General features: G+C 47.9%; 1 protein-coding gene across 1 annotated transcript; it reads right to left on the bottom strand.

Annotated features, from left to right (window-relative positions):
- Positions 1-16,710: 16,710 nt before the first annotated feature.
- On the bottom strand, positions 16,711-17,661 carry LOC120989049 (olfactory receptor 11L1-like). Its single transcript, XM_040416906.1, has one exon. The coding sequence runs from the start codon at positions 17,659-17,661 to the stop codon at positions 16,711-16,713; it is 951 nt and encodes a 316-aa protein (XP_040272840.1).
- Positions 17,662-17,978: the final 317 nt, after the last annotated feature.

Raw genomic sequence — 17,978 nt, 5'->3', positions numbered from 1 at the left:
GATGAGACACAGTTGCCAATAAGTCAACCGCAATTACTGTTTCAAGAGGTTGATGAGGCAGTGGGGTAGCAAAAGGAGAAGAACTGTTCAACGGAGCACCCCCTTGCGGAAATCTCCCTTGCCAAGAGGTATGTGTTCCGCAGTATGGTGCTTTTTTGAGGAAAGTGCGGACGATAAAAGAATAGTAGTTTTCAACCTGTGCCACACGAAAATGAGCCGGGGCGTGAACACTAGCAACCTCACCACCACCAGCATGATCCGCTACATGGCATCCAAGCACCGCAATAAGTGGGACGAACGCCTGGGTCCACAATCTGTGTCTGCGGGTCACACCACTGCCTCCTCTTACCCTATGGTACGTGCTGGCCAATTGGCTGTCAAACGCGCAGGCGAGGATGCCTCCTGCCCTGCACCTGGACCTTCGCAAGCACCATCAGCGACCACATCCACTTCCCTGTCCAAGCGCAGCATCCAAATGTCCTTACCCCAGGCATTTGAACGCTAGCGCAAATACCCAGCCTAACAGGCCATAGCACTAAATGCACACCTTTCAAAATTACTGGCCCTGGAAATGTTGCCATTTAGGCTTGTGGACCCTGAGGCCTTCCGCAGCCTGATGTCAGGGGCCGTCCTGCGGTACTCTGTCCCCAGCCGCCACTATTTTTCAAGGTGTGCCGTGCCCGCCTTACACCAACATGTGTCCCGAAATATCACACGTTCCCTGACCAACGCAGTTACTGGGAAGGTCCACTTAACTGCGGACACATGGACAAGTGCATTTGGCCAGGGACGCTACATTTTCCTGATGGCACACTGGGTGAACGTTGTGGAGGCCGGATCATCAGGGGTAAGAACTTTTATTTGGTGGACTGGAAGGGCTACGGGCCTGAAGAGAGCTCTTGGGAACCTGAGGAGAATATTCATGCCCTCTCTTATTGAATTCCTCTCCAAGTTGGCTGTGTGGAGGAGGGGACGTAAGAGGGGGGGTACTGTCAGTATTCGGCCTGTGCTGTGGTGTCACAACAGTGTGGCAGACCGTTGTCTGCACACTGCAGTGCCATAGGTCCCAGCTCTGGCCTACTTCGAGGGCAGGTGCCCGCCAGCATACAGTCGCATCCGCCCTAACTGCCAAGTGTCGTCTTGCGCTGTAGCACACGCGCGTGCACCGCTCCCCTAGTTATAGGAGAGCACACTTCCTGATTACTGACTCCGTCCGGAGGCAGGGTTACTGGTATTTAAGGCGGCTTCACTGACCATAAAGAACCCAACCATTGTTGTTATACCTGCTAACCTCTGCTAAAGCTTGCTGCTCTGCCCTGCTATGTACTGGACTTTTGCCAATGAACCCTGACCTTCCTTGCCTGTCTTCCTCCAGCCTTGACCCCTGTATTGCCTAAATAAGATTCTGCCTTCTGTCTGCTACTTGGATTACCTGGACTATTGACCCCTGCATTGCCTGACTTCGATTCTGCCTGCCGTCATCTGTAAGTTTTTCTGGATCTCTGACCATGCACTGCCTGACTGTGAGTCCACCTGAACCAGTATACCGTATTACTCTGAACTTTGTTTTGTGACTTTTGTCTACCTTCTGCCAGTAAAGAGCATCTGTTCCGTTACTCTGCCTTTGTTGGACTCCTGCAGTTAGCTGCTTTCTGGGTGAATGGTGTAAACACCAGTGTCCTGACTCTGGGAGTCAGCAATATTGGGCTAATTCCTAGTCACCTATCAGCTGACCCAGAGCATCCACATCCTCTGGTCCTGACACTCCTCTTGGAAGGTGTGATGTCCTGCTCTTGGAGGATTTGGGGGGTACTATCTCTCTTTGGGGAGAGAGCGCCCTAGTCGGTGTGAAGAGACTTATAGGCCATGCATGTTCCTCTGGAATTCTGGGAGAAATTATGCAAATGAGCTCTTAACAAGCTCCGCCTCTAATGCCACCAGATGCTCTTGGAGGGTGTGATGTCCTTCTCTTGGAGAGTGTGATGTCCTCATTTTTGGGGTTTTGAAAGTGGCCCACCTACTTCCTGTGCAGACACAGTAATCATGACTACAGTGTGTGTGCCCAGCCGAGGCCCAGCCAATGTCTGTCATCCATTACAGCCCGGTCCTCATTCCCTGGCTGTGCTTTCTCCAGCAGGGGTGATGTAGTGACATTATCTGCTGGACTGAGTAGATGATCATCCCCGGCCTGTCCTCATTATGCCCCTGCATGGTGCCTGCTGGGAAGAGTGGGATGTGCTCCTCTCATCAGGGCTGGATAAATAATACAGAATTGTATTTTATTCACAACATTGGGGGCCTTCATTTATATTAGGGGGAGCACTACTGTGTGGGGGTATTCCAGTTATCCCCTATGCACAGAATAGGGGATAACTATTACATTGGTGGGGGTACTACCAAAGGAATCGGCACTGATCACGAGAATGGGAGCCCCATACCCCCCTGCAGCCCCCTGAAATGAACAGAGCTGGCGGTCGGGCATGGGTGTGGCCGCTCTATTAATTTCTATGGGAATTCTGGAGATATTGAAGAGCTGACTCCAGAACTCCCATAGAAATGAATGAAGTGGCTGCACGCATGCCCAAACGTCCACTCTGTTTTTTCAGGGGGGGCTGCAGGAGGTACGGGGCCACCTTTCTCAGGATTGGTGGGGGTCCCAGGGGTAGGAACCACACTGATCTAATACTTATCACCTATCCCGAGGATAGAGGATAACTTGAAACAACCAGAATACCCCTTTAAGGGTGAGCATTACTTTGTAGGGGTATTAAGGAGGAGTACTACTGTGAGGATGGATTGAGAAAACATAACTACTGAGTGCGTGGGGGAATTTGGCAAGTGTGGGAGATCTTGGTTAGCCATTGGAGTAGGGTTGCAGGGAAGTTGCTCAGCGGGGGGGACATTTTTGCTGTGGGGCTCAGCCTTCTAGTTATGCTCCTGAGAGAGGATGTGATTCATGTGCAGAAGGATCTCAGCATGGTCATCATCACGCTTGGCTCTCCTGGTCACCTCCTCCTCCTGCAATTTTACACAATCCGGTTTATTACTGTGAGCGTCTTCCATGGGAAAGCACCCACAGATGTTGAGTCAAGAGACACTTCCAAAAAGCATCCTATGACATGTAAATGATGCTCCAAGCGCTAGGTGGACGTTCAGTGAAGCTCCAGGAGCCATAATAGAAGTCTATGGCCAAGCATAATGGATTCATCTGGTTTCCGTTATGCAGGACGGAAAACAAAGTCCTGCAAAACAGAAACCAGACGGATCCTTTATGCTTCGCCAAAGACTTCTTTTATGACTGCTCAAAATATAATGCCTATTTTTGTATTCCGTTGAAATATTCCGTTATATTCCGTTATAACGGAACCTAGAATTCCTAACCCACCTGAACAGCGAACCCGGTGAAGTTTGGGTTTGCTCATACTTACTAGGGAATGTAATTCGAGAATCCCTTCTCTGTGTATACAATATCCACAACAGATCACTGCTTTTTGTGCACAGTATCCCTAGGAGAACACAGCTCTATCTCTATCCAAAAATCATTGCTATGTATACATCATTTCCCCAAAAGACCACCTATCTGTTATATGTATTGTATTGTACTCCCCACTAGATCACAGCTCTATCCTGTACAGATCACTGCTTGTATATCTATGCAGTACACCACTTAGAATCTGCAACAAATCCCTGAGGAGCTGGTGCAGAGGATGAGAGTGGTAGTGGCCCTGATAAGGTGTGGTGTCACTGTGTACTCCCCCAGACTGTTGCTCCTTCAGGATCGGTGCAGTGGAAACTGGTTTAAAGACTCAAGCCAGAAGTAAAAGAATACAATTCTATCTTTTCTCAGTGCAAAATATAACTGGTAGTACATCCAACTGTAGTAGGTACAAAGTGCAGTTTGTGTGCGCAGATGATGAGGTATGGTGTCAGGTGGCAATTTATGGCACCTCACATATGCTATGTTGCAGATAACTCTACTTTGCCCTTCTGGCTAACAGCTGTAAGCTTCCCCATGATTATATATATGTCCACTGAGTAATGCAGGTTTTGAGTTGTTATGGCCTGGTTGCTATATAGATGGTGGATGTCTGAACCGTAGTCCCTCACCTGCAGCAGGGTCTGGAAAGTTGTGTCTCGCTGGTGCAACGTCCGAACCACAGGGGTGTAGTGGTTGAGTGAGTGTACTAGTGATGAGGTGCCGAGGATAGTAGTACTCACAATTAAGGCGTGCAGTGGATGGGAAGACAGCACTAAATCCTCCGGGGCACTCTCTATTGTAGGGAACACCAGCCAGATGGAAGTTGAGGTGCCCTTGATGGTGTAGGTGTTTAAGGTGCTTTGGTGGCTGGGCCCCTGTGTTCGTGACGCCAGCACCGTAAGGTGCAAATCTGGAGTGTAGTAGTAGTAATGAAGAGTCAGTTGTTGTAAAACAATTGAACATTTACTTGAATTAATAGTCTCAAGGCAGATGTTACAGTGCATCAATAAAGTGCATCCATATGGCACCAGTAATGATTCAGATGTTAAGGTAATTGTAATCCTTATATCAGGTTTAGGCAATTGTCAATGGACGGATTTTCTAATGTTGTTACTTGACAGGCAAAGACTGAGTATATTTACTTTTAAAGAGGACCTTTCACCGATCCTGACATTGTGAACTAAGTATCCTGACATATACAGCGGCGCCCGGGGATCTCACTGCACTTACTATTATCCCTGGGCGCCGCTCCGTTATCCCGTTATGTCCTCCGGTATGTTCGGGGACTTGGTTATAGTAGGCGGAGTCTGCCCTTGTTCTGCTGGGCATCTGCAGCACGCCAGACCTGCAGGGTATAGCGAAGTGAGGTCACGGTTACGGGCAATCGAGGGTTGCTCACTGTATTTGGAGAACCCTGGGCAGGCATGCGGCAGTGAAAGAGAGGTAGACACAGTTCCTCTGGGGCACACTCGGTATGTGGGGACCAGGCCTGATGTTGTGTGAGGTGCCCTGGATGTTACAGGTATTTTGAGTGCCTGGGGCAAGGTCCCTTTTGGATTCGTGACGCCAGTGCCTGTAACGGTGGCACACCGATTTATAGTTGGAATAATTGAGGTACACAGATGGTATAGTGAACCAAACGTTGCTTTACTGAACAGTCCAACTTTGTACATACAGGGAGTGCAGAATTATTAGGCAAGTTGTATTTTTGAGGATTAATTTTATTATTGAACAACAACCATGTTCTCAATGAACCCAAAAAACTAATTAATATCAAAGCTGAATATTTTTGGAAGTAGTTTTTAGTTTGTTTTTAGTTTTAGCTATTTTAGGGGGATATCTGTGTGTGCAGGTGACTATTACTGTACATAATTATTAGGCAACTTAACAAAAAACAAATATATACCCATTTCAATTATTTATTTTTACCAGTGAAACCAATATAACATCTCAACATTCACAAATATACATTTCTGACATTCAAAAACAAAACAAAAACAAATCAGTGACCAATATAGCCACCTTTCTTTGCAAGGACACTCAAAAGCCTGCCATCCATGGATTCTGTCAGTGTTTTGATCTGTTCACCATCAACATTGCGTGCAGCAGCAACCACAGCCTCCCAGACACTGTTCAGAGAGGTGTACTGTTTTCCCTCCTTGTAAATCTCACATTTGATGATGGACCACAGGTTCTCAATGGGGTTCAGATCAGGTGAACAAGGAGGCCATGTCATTAGATTTTCTTCTTTTATACCCTTTCTTGCCAGCCACGCTGTGGAGTACTTGGACGCGTGTGATGGAGCATTGTCCTGCATGAAAATCATGTTTTTCTTGAAGGATGCAGACTTCTTCCTGTACCACTGCTTGAAGAAGGTGTCTTCCAGAAACTGGCAGTAGGACTGGGAGTTGAGCTTGACTCCATCCTCAACCCGAAAAGGCCCCACAAGCTCATCTTTGATGATACCAGCCCAAACCAGTACTCCACCTCCACCTTGCTGGCGTCTGAGTCGGACTGGAGCTCTCTGCCCTTTACCAATCCAGCCACGGGCCCATCCATCTGGCCCATCAAGACTCACTCTCATTTCATCAGTCCATAAAACCTTAGAAAAATCAGTCTTGAGATATTTCTTGGCCCAGTCTTGACGTTTCAGCTTGTGTGTCTTGTTCAGTGGTGGTCGTCTTTCAGCCTTTCTTACCTTGGCCATGTCTCTGAGTATTGCACACCTTGTGCTTTTGGGCACTCCAGTGATGTTGCAGCTCTGAAATATGGCCAAACTGGTGGCAAGTGGCATCTTGGCAGCTGCACGCTTGACTTTTCTCAGTTCATGGGCAGTTATTTTGCGCCTTGGTTTTTCCACACGCTTCTTGCGACCCTGTTGACTATTTTGAATGAAACGCTTGATTGTTCGATGATCACGCTTCAGAAGCTTTGCAATTTTAAGAGTGCTGCATCCCTCTGCAAGATATCTCACTATTTTTGACTTTTCTGAGCCTGTCAAGTCCTTCTTTTGACCCATTTTGCCAAAGGAAAGGAAGTTGCCTAATAATTATGTACACCTGATATAGGGTGTTGATGCCATTAGACCACACCCCTTCTCATTACAGAGATGCACATCACCTAATATGCTTAATTGGTAGTAGGCTTTCGAGCCTATACAGCTTGGAGTAAGACAACATGCATAAAGAGGATGATGTGGTCAAAATACTCATTTGCCTAATAATTCTGCGCACAGTGTATAGATGGTAACACAGTCCTTTAGATTACAGCTTTACAAGCAGGCTTACTCCACAAGATGTCAGGTATTAATTATGCAAGATACTCAGAGGGTAAATCCACAATGCACTCAGAATCAGGTTGTACCTTTCCTCAGAAATAGCGTACACTGTTCCTTTCTAGAACTCCTGTCTGGTTTCAATCCCAAGGCCCGGATGCCTAAATGGTGGCTTAAATCCTTGGTATATATATATATCTTCCTCTCGTATTAAATCCTTGCTTTTCTTCCTAAAGCATCTGCCTATCAGGGTTACTTATCTTTGCCTGTAGTATACTTGCTTTATTGCTGCAGGGCTGTGGTTTCTCCCAGGAGGTTCTGTCCTGCGACTGGGGTGTCTCTACTGAGCTAATCCTAGCCTCAGGAGCTTCAGGTGGACGAAGTAACTCCTCTAGTCTCCTGGAATGAACTAACTCTCCCCTGCCTGGGCCTTCCTATATATATCTAGGACTCTCTAGCTCCCTCTAACGTCTGGGAGGCTAAACTACACCCTAATAGGCCTGACACCCAGTTAACATAGGGAAAATGCATACACATGACATTAAATACAATTCAGACACATTAACCCCTTTTGTGCAGTGCCCACCTTCACCTAGTGGGACACTACATACAACCACGCTATAACGTTGCCCGTCCTCGGCGTAACATGGAGGGGCCCTGCCCAGCTGGATACTGCACCTGAAAAAGAGAAAATAATGCAAAGCAGGAAAAATACATCTACATTTGCAAAAATACATTATATGCATAAATCAGGCAGTTCCACTGGCTTAGGAACAAGTAACGGTGAAAAGGGGCGTCGTTCTCTTCTCTCAGGATAGTGTGAGGGAACAGGGGCGCTGACCTGGTGCAGCGTATCAGTATTACCAGGATAGTCCATAAGTGCAAAATGTCCATAATAGAACAATAGATAAAGGTAAAACAATTTAAAAGTTCTTGGAGGCTCAAGGAACAAATATGAGTCCGTACCCAGGTTTGCAACAGAGTTAAACAGGGGTTTCCCGTGAGGGGCTACCTGGGCCCATGATGTAGTCCTCAAACCTCACAGGTGGGCGTCCCCTGGTAGAACGTGTAGACCTCCTTAGTGGCGGAGATCCTTCCTGCCTGGACTCAGGAAGGTCAAGGGAACTCACCGCCTCTGGAACTTCTTCAGGAGCTCTCGGAGGTGAAGTCTCCTGAGACGGGAGACCAACAGGAACAGGAGCAGGAACCAGCAAATTCAGCCAAGGCATGAGGGCCCAGTGGAGTGGCTCTTTATCGTGGATCAAGTTCTCCACAGCCTGCATAGGGTCCATAGGTGGAGCCGGCAATTCTTCCTCAGAAGGCTCAGGCTCCATCTCCTCCGCCGCTGGTTCTCCTTCTATACAGGACTTGAGACGGTTCCTGTGAACGACTTGGGGACCTTTTCCTTCTCTGGAGACTTGGTATATGTGGGCTGCAGCATTGGGTATGGCAGTAATAAGGTAGGGAATCCTTTCCCACTTGCTGTCCAACTTGCTGGTCCGGTGGTTGTTTCTCAACCATACCTTGTCTCCCAGAGCCAGGGGTCCCGCATGGGCAGTCTGGTCATAGTCCTTCTGCTGCCTCTCACGAACAATCTCCATCCGTTCTTGGACAATCTCCTTAGCATTGAGGAGACGCCTTTGATGCTCCACTACCCAATCGGTCCTGGGCAGTGGGTTGATTACATCCGGCACCTGGACACCCAGGGAGTGATCTGCAGGCAATCTCCCTTGTCGGCATTAAATAGAACAGGGTGTAGCCGGTGGAACAATGGATGGTGTTGTTGTAAGTGTACATGAGCTGCGGCAACAGAGTAGGCCAATCACCCCTCGTCTCAGGGGGTACTGCTCTCAACATTTCAATGAGAGTCTTATTAATTTTTTCGCAGAGTCCGTTACCTTGCGGATGATAGGCGGTGGTCCGGACTTTCTGGCAGTTGTGCAGCAGACACATCTCCTGGAACAGCTGGGACTCAAACGCAGACCCTTGGTCCGTGAGGATCCTCTCTGGGCAGCCGTAGGGCAACAGGAAATGCTTCCAGAACGCCTCCGCTGTGGTCTTGGCTGTCAGGTCTTTCACAGGAACTGCTACGACAAACTTGGTGAAGTGATCAATTATAGTCATGGCATAAGTATACCCAGAGCGACTCGGCTCCAACTTCACATGATCAATCGCGACAAGTTCTAAAGGAGCTGTACTTACAATAGGATGGAGAGGCGCCCTCTGGTCATGGCATTCAGTCCGCCCCACAGCACAGGCAGTGAATTCTCGGCACCATTTTTCGATATCCTCTCTCATCCCAATCCAATAGAATCTCCTCAGTCTTCTGTACACCGAAGTGTCCGGACTGGTTGTGGTACATGTCCAGTACCAGGCTGGCATCCCGACGTGGCAGGAGAATTTGGTAAACTCTATCACAGGACACTGGATCCAGACTCCTTCTGAGCAACAGGCCTCTTTGAAGGAATAGTTGGTGGCGATGTCTCCACAGTCTCACTAGTGTCTCACTAGTTCTAGGTCTGCACTCTTCCTGCGGATTCTCTCAGGGATTTTCCCACTGGTAAGGAAGTCGAGCAGTTCACCGAGGACTCTACTTTCAGACTGGAGCTTAAACCATCTTTCTTGATCGCCTCTGGACTCAGGATCATCTGATGAGGGAGGATCAGCAGCAGGGAGATTTTCAGTACGGATATTATCCTGCTGGGCGAATTTATTGTAGAATGCGGGCATTTCCACTTCTTCCCAGGCATCTTTCAGCTCATCTGGGGCCTCTGTAGTGGGAAGCCGCGACAGGGCATCAGCATTATCATTGGAGCGGCCTGCCCGGTACTTCACAGTAAAGTCATAGTTGGCAAGGCGGGAGGCCCATCTTTGCTCCAGTGCCCCTAACTTGGCCGTGTTCAGATGCGCCAGGGGATTATTGTCCGTGAAGGCAACAAATGGTGTGGCAGCGAGATAGTCTTTGAACTTTTCAGTCACAGCCCACACTAAGGCAAGAAACTCCAGCTTGAAAGAACTGTAATTCTGGTCATTCTTTTCAGCTCCCTTCAGGGATCTGCTGGCGTAGGCAATTACCCTTTCTTTGTTGTCTTGCACTTGAGCCAACACGGCCCCCAGGCCTCTTTTACTGGCATCCGTGTAGAGGAGGAATGGCTTCTGATAATCTGGGTAACCCAGAACAGGGGGTTCAGTCAACTTCTTCTTTAGGAGTTGGAAGGCAATTTCTCGTTCTTGGTTCCATTCAACAGGAATAGGAGTTTTCGGGCTCTTCTTTGGATGCCTCCTCAACAGTTCCTGGATGGGATCCGCAATTTGTGCGAAATGCAGGATGAAACGCCTGTAGTACCCTGCAAAACTGAGAAAGCTTCTCACCTCTTTCACGGTCGTTGGAGTAGGCCAGTTGCGGACAGCAGCAAGTTTATCAGGATCAGGCTGTATTCCTTCGGCACTGACAACGTGCCCAAGGTATTTGACCGCTGGTTTCAGTAGGTGGCACTTGGACGGCTTGATTTTGAGGCCATATTTAGCAAGAACTTGAAACACCTCACCCAGGTGCTTTAGATGGTCCTCATACGTCTTGGAGTATACAATGACGTCATCCAGATACAAGAGTACAGTCTCAAAATTCCTATGGCCTAAGCAACGTTCCATCAGCCTCTGGAACGTTCCTGGAGCGTTACATAGTCCAAACGGCATATAATTGAATTCAAACAGGCCCATAGGTGTAGTGAAAGCAGTCTTTTCTCGATCTTCTGGGGCCATGGGTACTTGCCAGTACCCGCTGGTTAAGTCCAAGGTGGAGAAATAGGCTGATGACCCCAGGGCAGTCAAGGACTCTTCAATGCGTGGCAATGGATATGCATCTTTGTGGGTGATTTGATTAATTTTTCTGTAATCCACGCAGAACCTTATGCTGCCGTCTTTTTTACGGACAAGTACTAGGGGCGCAGCCCAGGGACTATGACTGTCCCAGATTATATTAGAGTCTTTCATCTCTTTTATCATCTCTTTCACAGACTGATAGGTAGTAGGCGGTATGGGTCTGTGCCTCTCCTTAATAGGAGGATGAGAGCCAGTGGGTATAGTGTGTTTGATTACACTGACCTCTCCGTAGTCCGTGGAGTGCTTGCTGAAAGCCTGGTGGTGCTCCTTCACCAGCTTCAGGACTCCCTCTATCTGCTCCTTTGGGGTGGATTCGTCCCCCACATGTAGTTCTTCCCACCAGGATGTTGAAGGGGTGCTGCTGCTCTGTGTGGTCTGGAACGCCTCCGTGGCGGGCAGACGGATCACATCCTGGAAAGACACTTGAAAAAGCTGAGCAACGGGGCAGTGTTTAAGGAGAGTAACGGGATGATCACCAAAGTTAATTAAACGGACAGGCACTTTACCTTGAGACACAGTCACCATGCTCTTGGCTGTCCGTACGAAGGGATGATTTTCAAAGGGAATAGGTTCCACTAGGGCTTGATAGTCCTGGCCCTGGATCCCTAACACCGCACGGCACCACAGGATGATCTGGGAATTTGGAGGCAGAATTACCGGTCGGTTATCCCGGATCCGGACAGTGCAAATTTCTCCTTTCTTGTTGGCGAACTTTTGTTGAGCACACAGCACACTAATAGTCTTTTGAATAACTCTTCTGGAAGCAGGTGAGGCTGAAGATATAGTTTGATTCAATGCGTCAAGCACTTCAGAGTAACAATTTTTCAGAACGTTAGTCCCTAATATCACAGGGTGTCCTCCTTTATCTCCTGCTTGTACCACAATCACGCCTTGCTGTGGCAGGGTGGCTTCTCCCACCTGAAGGGTAGGTTCCCAATACCCATGCACTTTCACTGGCTTACCGTTTCTGTCAATGATATCTAGCCAGGACTCTGGTGGCTGGGTGAGGAGACTTGGATCCCAGAACTTGTCAAAGGCAGGCCGTTGAATGGTGGTGACCTGTGACCCAGTGTCCAACAGGGCTTCAAAGGATATCCCGTTGATACATATATTAATTTTTGGACGGGATCCTACATACTTAGGCATCCAGCTTGGATCCTTTGTACCTACTGTTCTACCTCCCGAGGGGCGGACCTCTGCCTCAGGGGTTGCCCAGTTTAACTGCCAGCACATGGATTCAGTATGTCCATATTTCTTACAATGATGACAGACAGGCTGCTTTCTACTTCTGGACCGGTAACTCGGTCGCCCATCAGGCTCTTTTGGGTATACGTCTCCATATGCAGGTGGGAGCCTTGGAGGAAAAGGACCTTCATCTTCTAGTAACAATGGTCTCTCCCACTCCTCTATCTTCTTACACACCTTCTCTAGACTTAGAGTAAGATGGTTCACTTGCTCCATGAGGGCTGCCACTACATCTGTGACTAGAGCTTGGGTGGCCTGACTGACCCCTGCAGACCCCACATTCACAGTCTTGGGCTGACAAGCCTGGGGTTCATAGGAGGCTGCTGGCCCTGGAGCAGGGTTCTGGCCTAATATACTGATGGCCAATTCCTTAAAGTCCAGAAATGCACAGTGGGGGGGTTGAGCTGACAACATGCGTAGCTGGCCCTTTAAATGCTCATTACTTACGCCCGCAATGAATTGCTCTCTAAGAGTCCGGTCCTGGTCCTCAGCTTCTTTAGGATCCACTTGGACTACAGCTCTCAGTGTCTCTTGTAAGGACAGGGCAAAATCACGGAGCGACTCTCCAGGCTGCTGCTTTCTGCTGAAGAAACGCATTTTAACTTCTGACACCGTTCTGGCCTCAAATGTGGTGCCCAAGCGATCAAAGATCTGTTCCAGGCTACTTTTCTCAGAGCGGGGCCACGACATGACTTCCCTGCGGGCGGCCCCTTCCAACTGAGCTAGGAGGATCTCCATTTGCTGTTCAGCAGTTATGGGGTAAAACCGGAACAAGGCCAATATCTGCTCCCTAAAGTCCTTTAACTTGTGAGCTTCCCCGGAATAACGGGGGAACCAGGGGGCCCCAAAATAGTACGGCATAGTTAGCGGCATCAGGCTTGGCGGTGCCGCGGCGGCAGGGGCCCTAGGGTGGGCTGGGGAGACTTCAGGAGACTGGGGCCACCTGTCCGATTTCCTCAGGGGTGGACATGATGCTGCTAGGTGGGTATGGCCCTTTAAATGTAGCGGAGCGGACCGAGCGGCAATGGTAATAACTTTTTTTTTTTCACAGAGAAGCCTTTGGTCACTAACGGGAGTCCCTCTGGTGCCCTGGCAGGGGTCGAGAACGTTCCGGTAAGGTAAATAGAAGAGCCGACAACAGTTCTACGTTGGTACTCACTCCGGTGGTGCTCGCTCCAAGTCTCGCGAGATGCGTGGCTACGGGCGTCGGACGTCTTGCGTACCGCGTCAGCAGGTGGGCGCGGCCTCTCGTAGCTCCGGGACTCAGGTAGGCGGCACCTTTTTCTCCAGACAGGGCGGTGTTCTTCCTTCTCGCCGGCTGGGTGATGACTCCGCCTGGTTCTTTTGGCGCCAAAGTCCTCTTTTTCGCGCCAAACAGTTCACCGGGTGCACTTGCAATCCACCTCAGGTTTAAGTGGCAAAATGGCTGTCTATTCACTGACAGCAAGCGGTGGCTTAAACAAGCAGCACACAGTCCAGAAAATACTATCTTCACACCGCAAATTTTTCAGTTCCTTGGCAATTTTGAATAAAACAATAGGGCTTTGTCACTTTTAAGGCAATTTTTAGCACACCGTTGTATATCCGCAATGGCGCAGGAATGTTCCGTAAATCCTGTTCGTGACGCCAATTTATGCAGCACGCCAGACCTGCAGGGTATAGCGAAGTGAGGTCGAGGTTACGGGCATTCGAGGGTTGCTCACTGTATTTGGAGAACCCTGGGCAGGCATGCAGCAGTGAAAGAGAGGTAGACACAGTTCCTCTGGGGCACACTCGGTATGTGGGGACCAGGCCTGATGTTGTGTGAGGTGCCCTGGATGTTACAAGTATTTTAAGTGCCTGGGGCAAGGTCCCTTTTGGATTCGTGACGCCAGTGCCTGTGACGGTGGCACACCGATTTATAGTTGGAATAATTGAGGTGCACAGGTGGTATAGTGAACCAAACGTTGCTTTACTGAACAGTCCAACTTTGTACATATAGATGGTAACACAGTCCTTTAGATTACAGCTTTACAAGCAGGCTTACTCCACAAGATGGCAGGTATTAATTATGCAAGATACTCAGAGGGTAAATCCACAATGCACTCAGAATCAGGTTGTACCTTTCCTCAGAAATAGCGTACACTGTTCCTTTCTAGAACTCCTGTCTGGTTTCAATCCCAAGGCCCGGATGCCTAAATGGTGGCTTAAATCCTTGGTATATATATATCTTCCTCTCGTATTAAATCCTTGCTTTTCTTCCTAAAGCATCTGCCTATCAGGGTTACTTATCTTTGCCTGTAGTATACTTGCTTTATTGCTGCAGGGCTGTGGTTTCTCCCAGGAGGTTCTGTCCTGCGACTGGGGTGTCTCTACTGAGCTAATTCTAGCCTCAGGAGCTTCAGGTGGACGAAGTAACTCCTCTAGTCCCCTGGAATGAACTAACTCTCCCCTGCCTGGGCCTTCCTATATATATCTAGGGCTCTCTAGCTCCCTCTAACGTCTGGGAGGCTAAACTACACCCTAATAGGCCTGACACCCAGTTAACATAGGGAAAATGCATACACATGACATTAAATACAATTCAGACACATTAACCCCTTTTGTGCAGTGCCCACCTTCACCTAGTGGGACACTACACATCTCCTTCTCCTAGGCTGTAGCGCTGGCCAATCGCATCGCAGAGCTCACAGCCTGGGAGAAAAAACCTCCTAGGCTGTGAGCTCTGCGCTGCGATTGGCCAGCGCTACAGCCTAAGAGAAGGAGACGCCCAGCAGAACAAGGGCAGACTCCACCTACTATAACCAAGTGCCCTAAGTCTCCGGTGAAAGGTCCTCTTTAAGTCCCAACTATAGCACTCTGGTACTAAATATGCTGTTTTCTACTTATCTTGAGCTATCCAATAAGGGTATTTTCCCTCGTGGCAGACATCAGTCTTCTGCTACAGGATGCTCTCCTGAAGTAATCAGGTTTTTAGGTTTCCACTATATCCCAGAAGGCTTTGAGTGAATAAGGACAATTCTGCGCACTAATTATCCATTCTTGGAAAGTTGTTCTCAGGCACTTGTGCTGGTGAGGTCCATCGGCTGGATTCAGCTGTAACCCTCAGTAGGCTTGCTTCATATTTAGACATAGACTTACTGTCTGGTGCTTGGCTGCTGTAGATAAATGTTCGCTGTACTCCCTTAGCCTGGCCATGACAAAGGGGTAGAAATAGCGGACTACATGGTGGACGATGCCTGTTTCTCTCCATACACTTGCTTCTCCTCTCTACAATCCACTCTGTACTAACTGACTTCACTTCCTGTTAACTCTCCTCTAAGCTAGCACACTCCAACCATATATATTATGTGATAATAGGAAATACCATACAATGAAAATAAATTCATAAATAGGCAGATGTTTAAAGTGTCCCTTTTACACACACATATGTGGGACGCTGCACTGGTCTCTCTGCTGAAGCTTTTCAGTTATCCTGGTGCTCTTGCAGTCTCTCTAGACTAGTGGTCTCCTAGGAGAATTGGATCTCTTGATGATCCCTAAGACCCTCCTCGCTGTCCTGGCTAGAACTCCCCATCATGGCAGGAAGCCCGACCAGCCCACTGCTACCTAGAGGGGACAAACAGGGTGGTTAACCATGTCCCTGCCAACCACACCATCCATACCCCATCTACTGGTGTACTTACTATAACAATTTATAACATAACCATTGCAGATACCCTAAGGTCTGGGGTATTGCATATCCCACACGGATCCCCTCCATGTAACTCACTTCACTGCCTCCTCAGGTGCTTGCTGAACACTGAATATTTCAGAAGATGGGTGTGCTGTCCAAGAGAGTGGCAAACCATGTGGTAAGTGGCTGTATGACGTTTGTGGTCAACAAATGCAAGGGGCATAGTCCTCCTCAAGGTCCCGGTACTGCCCCTTTGTTCTTGAACCTTAGGCCAAGTAAACACTTTAGTGATTTGGACATTGATTTCCATCAGCGATTGTGAACCAAAACCAGGAGTGGTGACGACACAGAGATAAGGTATAATGTAAAGATTTGGACCTGTTCTTTGTTCTGGACCCTCACTTGGTTTTGGCTCACAATAACTAATGGAAAACATTGACCAAATCACTGATGTAGGAACTAGTCCTTAGGTTCAAAAACAAAGGGGCAGTGCAGGGTCCCTGAGGAGGACTATGCTCTTTGCTTTTGTTAGTGGAAATTTTGACCTTTGAATATATGTAATGTTATTCTTTACGATCTAGATAAGCATGATCTCTTACTTTCCCATAGACCTCGAATCCCCAGACCCATCATTACTTTGACCATCGCCCATTGTAGAACCTCTCCCTACAGATTCTTGGCTATCCTCCTTCTTTCAGTCAACCTTCATATTGTGTTACTTCCATAAGAGCAGTGCTGCTCGGATCTTTGAAATTTCACTGATGAAGCCAACCTCCGATGTAGACTGTCAATAGATGCTTAAAGGTGAATTCAGTCAAAAGTTCCTGTGACTCTTCCGCTTATCTGAATGGGACTTACTTTGCAGAAATCCATGAGCAGAAGCAACCCCATTCACATACATGAAGCTGATTTTTAGTTGCAGAAATTTTCTGCAGCAAATTCATGTGTCCATTCACCCGCTTCTGGGCCATCTCAAAATACAGGATTCACTTTTAAGCTCCACCATGTAAAAAAGACATAAGAGATCTGGGCAGGGTTCAAAATATTAAGCTTGCACAGCCCATGAAAAAATATGCCTTAGTGGTGGAATGTTCATGACATGTGGAGTAAGGTACTTCAGAGAATAATATGGGAAAGGGTTCTCTACAGTAAGAGCGGGACTATGGACTCATGTCCCTAGGTGTCCATTGCTTTACGCAGCTTTAAATATTGAATGTATTTGAAAATGGCGCCTCTAATATCCTGGTTTCTCAAGCAGTAGATTAAAGGGTTAAACAATGGAGTCACCAGTGTGTATAGAACAGATAGACCTTTGTTCAGATTTATGGAATTATCTCTTGGTGGGAAGATATAAATGGATGACAGTGTCCCGTAGTACATGCACACAATGATAAGGTGGGAGCTGCAGGTGGAGAAGGCTTTGTGTCTTCCAGTGCTGGAGGGAATTCTGAGGATGGTCTGAATGATGGAAATGTAGGTGACTATGATAAACATGAATGGTAATAAAAGGACGGGAAATGCTATCAGAGCAAGGACTAGTTCTACAGAAGAAGTACTGGAGCAGGACAATTGCAGAACAGGAGCAATGTCACAGTAGAAGTGATTGATGGTGTCCAGGCCACAAAAATTTAGCTTGCTCAAGAAAATGTATACAAAAAGGGCCAAGGTGAAACCTAACAACCAGCAGGAGATGATCATCTGAAGCTGATGTGTGAAGGTCATAATGGTTGCATAGTGTAATGGTCTACAGATGGCCACATGCCGATCAAAGGACATAGCTGCCAATAGAAAGCACTGAGCAACCGTTAGAACACTCAATAAGTAGAACTTGAATAAACACCGGATAACTGATACTTTTCCTCCTCCCTTCAGTATCAGCCATAACATGTTGGGCACAATGTTACTTGTGAACAGAATCTCCGACAAGGACAACTGGCTGAGGAAGAAGTACATGGGGGAATGGAGGCTCTTTGTGACCCCAACCAGGACAATTACCAGATAATTTGCTGTCAAAGCCATGATGTGGATGATCAAACACAAAGTAAAAACTAAAATCTTGAAGTTGTGGAGGTTTCCAAATCCCAAGAGGAGAAATTCTGTAATTGTTGATTGATTTCTCTTTTCCATTTCCTAGAGAGCAGAAGACAGAGGAAAACTAAAAGAAATAAACCATTTTATCTTCCTCCTCATAAGGCCTCATGCACACGGCCATTGTGTGGCCATTCCGTGCATTGCGGACCGCAATTTGCAGTCCCAGTGCACGGGCAACATCCGTGCGATGGCCGGGACGGATCTAGACCCTTTCAACTTGGATGGGTCCATGATCCATCCGCACTGTAAAAAAACATGTTCTATTTTTTTGCGGTGCGGTGGCATGGACAGAAACACCACGGAAGCACTCCGTAGTGCTTCTGTGCCTCCGTTTCGCACCGCAGCTCCGGATT

This window comes from Bufo bufo, chromosome 1 (assembly GCF_905171765.1).
Source record: "Bufo bufo chromosome 1, aBufBuf1.1, whole genome shotgun sequence".
Classification (NCBI taxonomy): Eukaryota; Metazoa; Chordata; class Amphibia; order Anura; family Bufonidae; genus Bufo; species Bufo bufo.
Note: the sequence above shows the minus strand (reverse complement) of the source record. Positions and strands in the feature narration are given on the sequence as shown.

Coding starts and splice junctions, on each gene's coding strand:
- LOC120989049 (XM_040416906.1), bottom strand. CDS start 17,661: ATGGAAAAGAGAAATCAATCAACAATTACAGAATTTCTCCTCTTGGGA.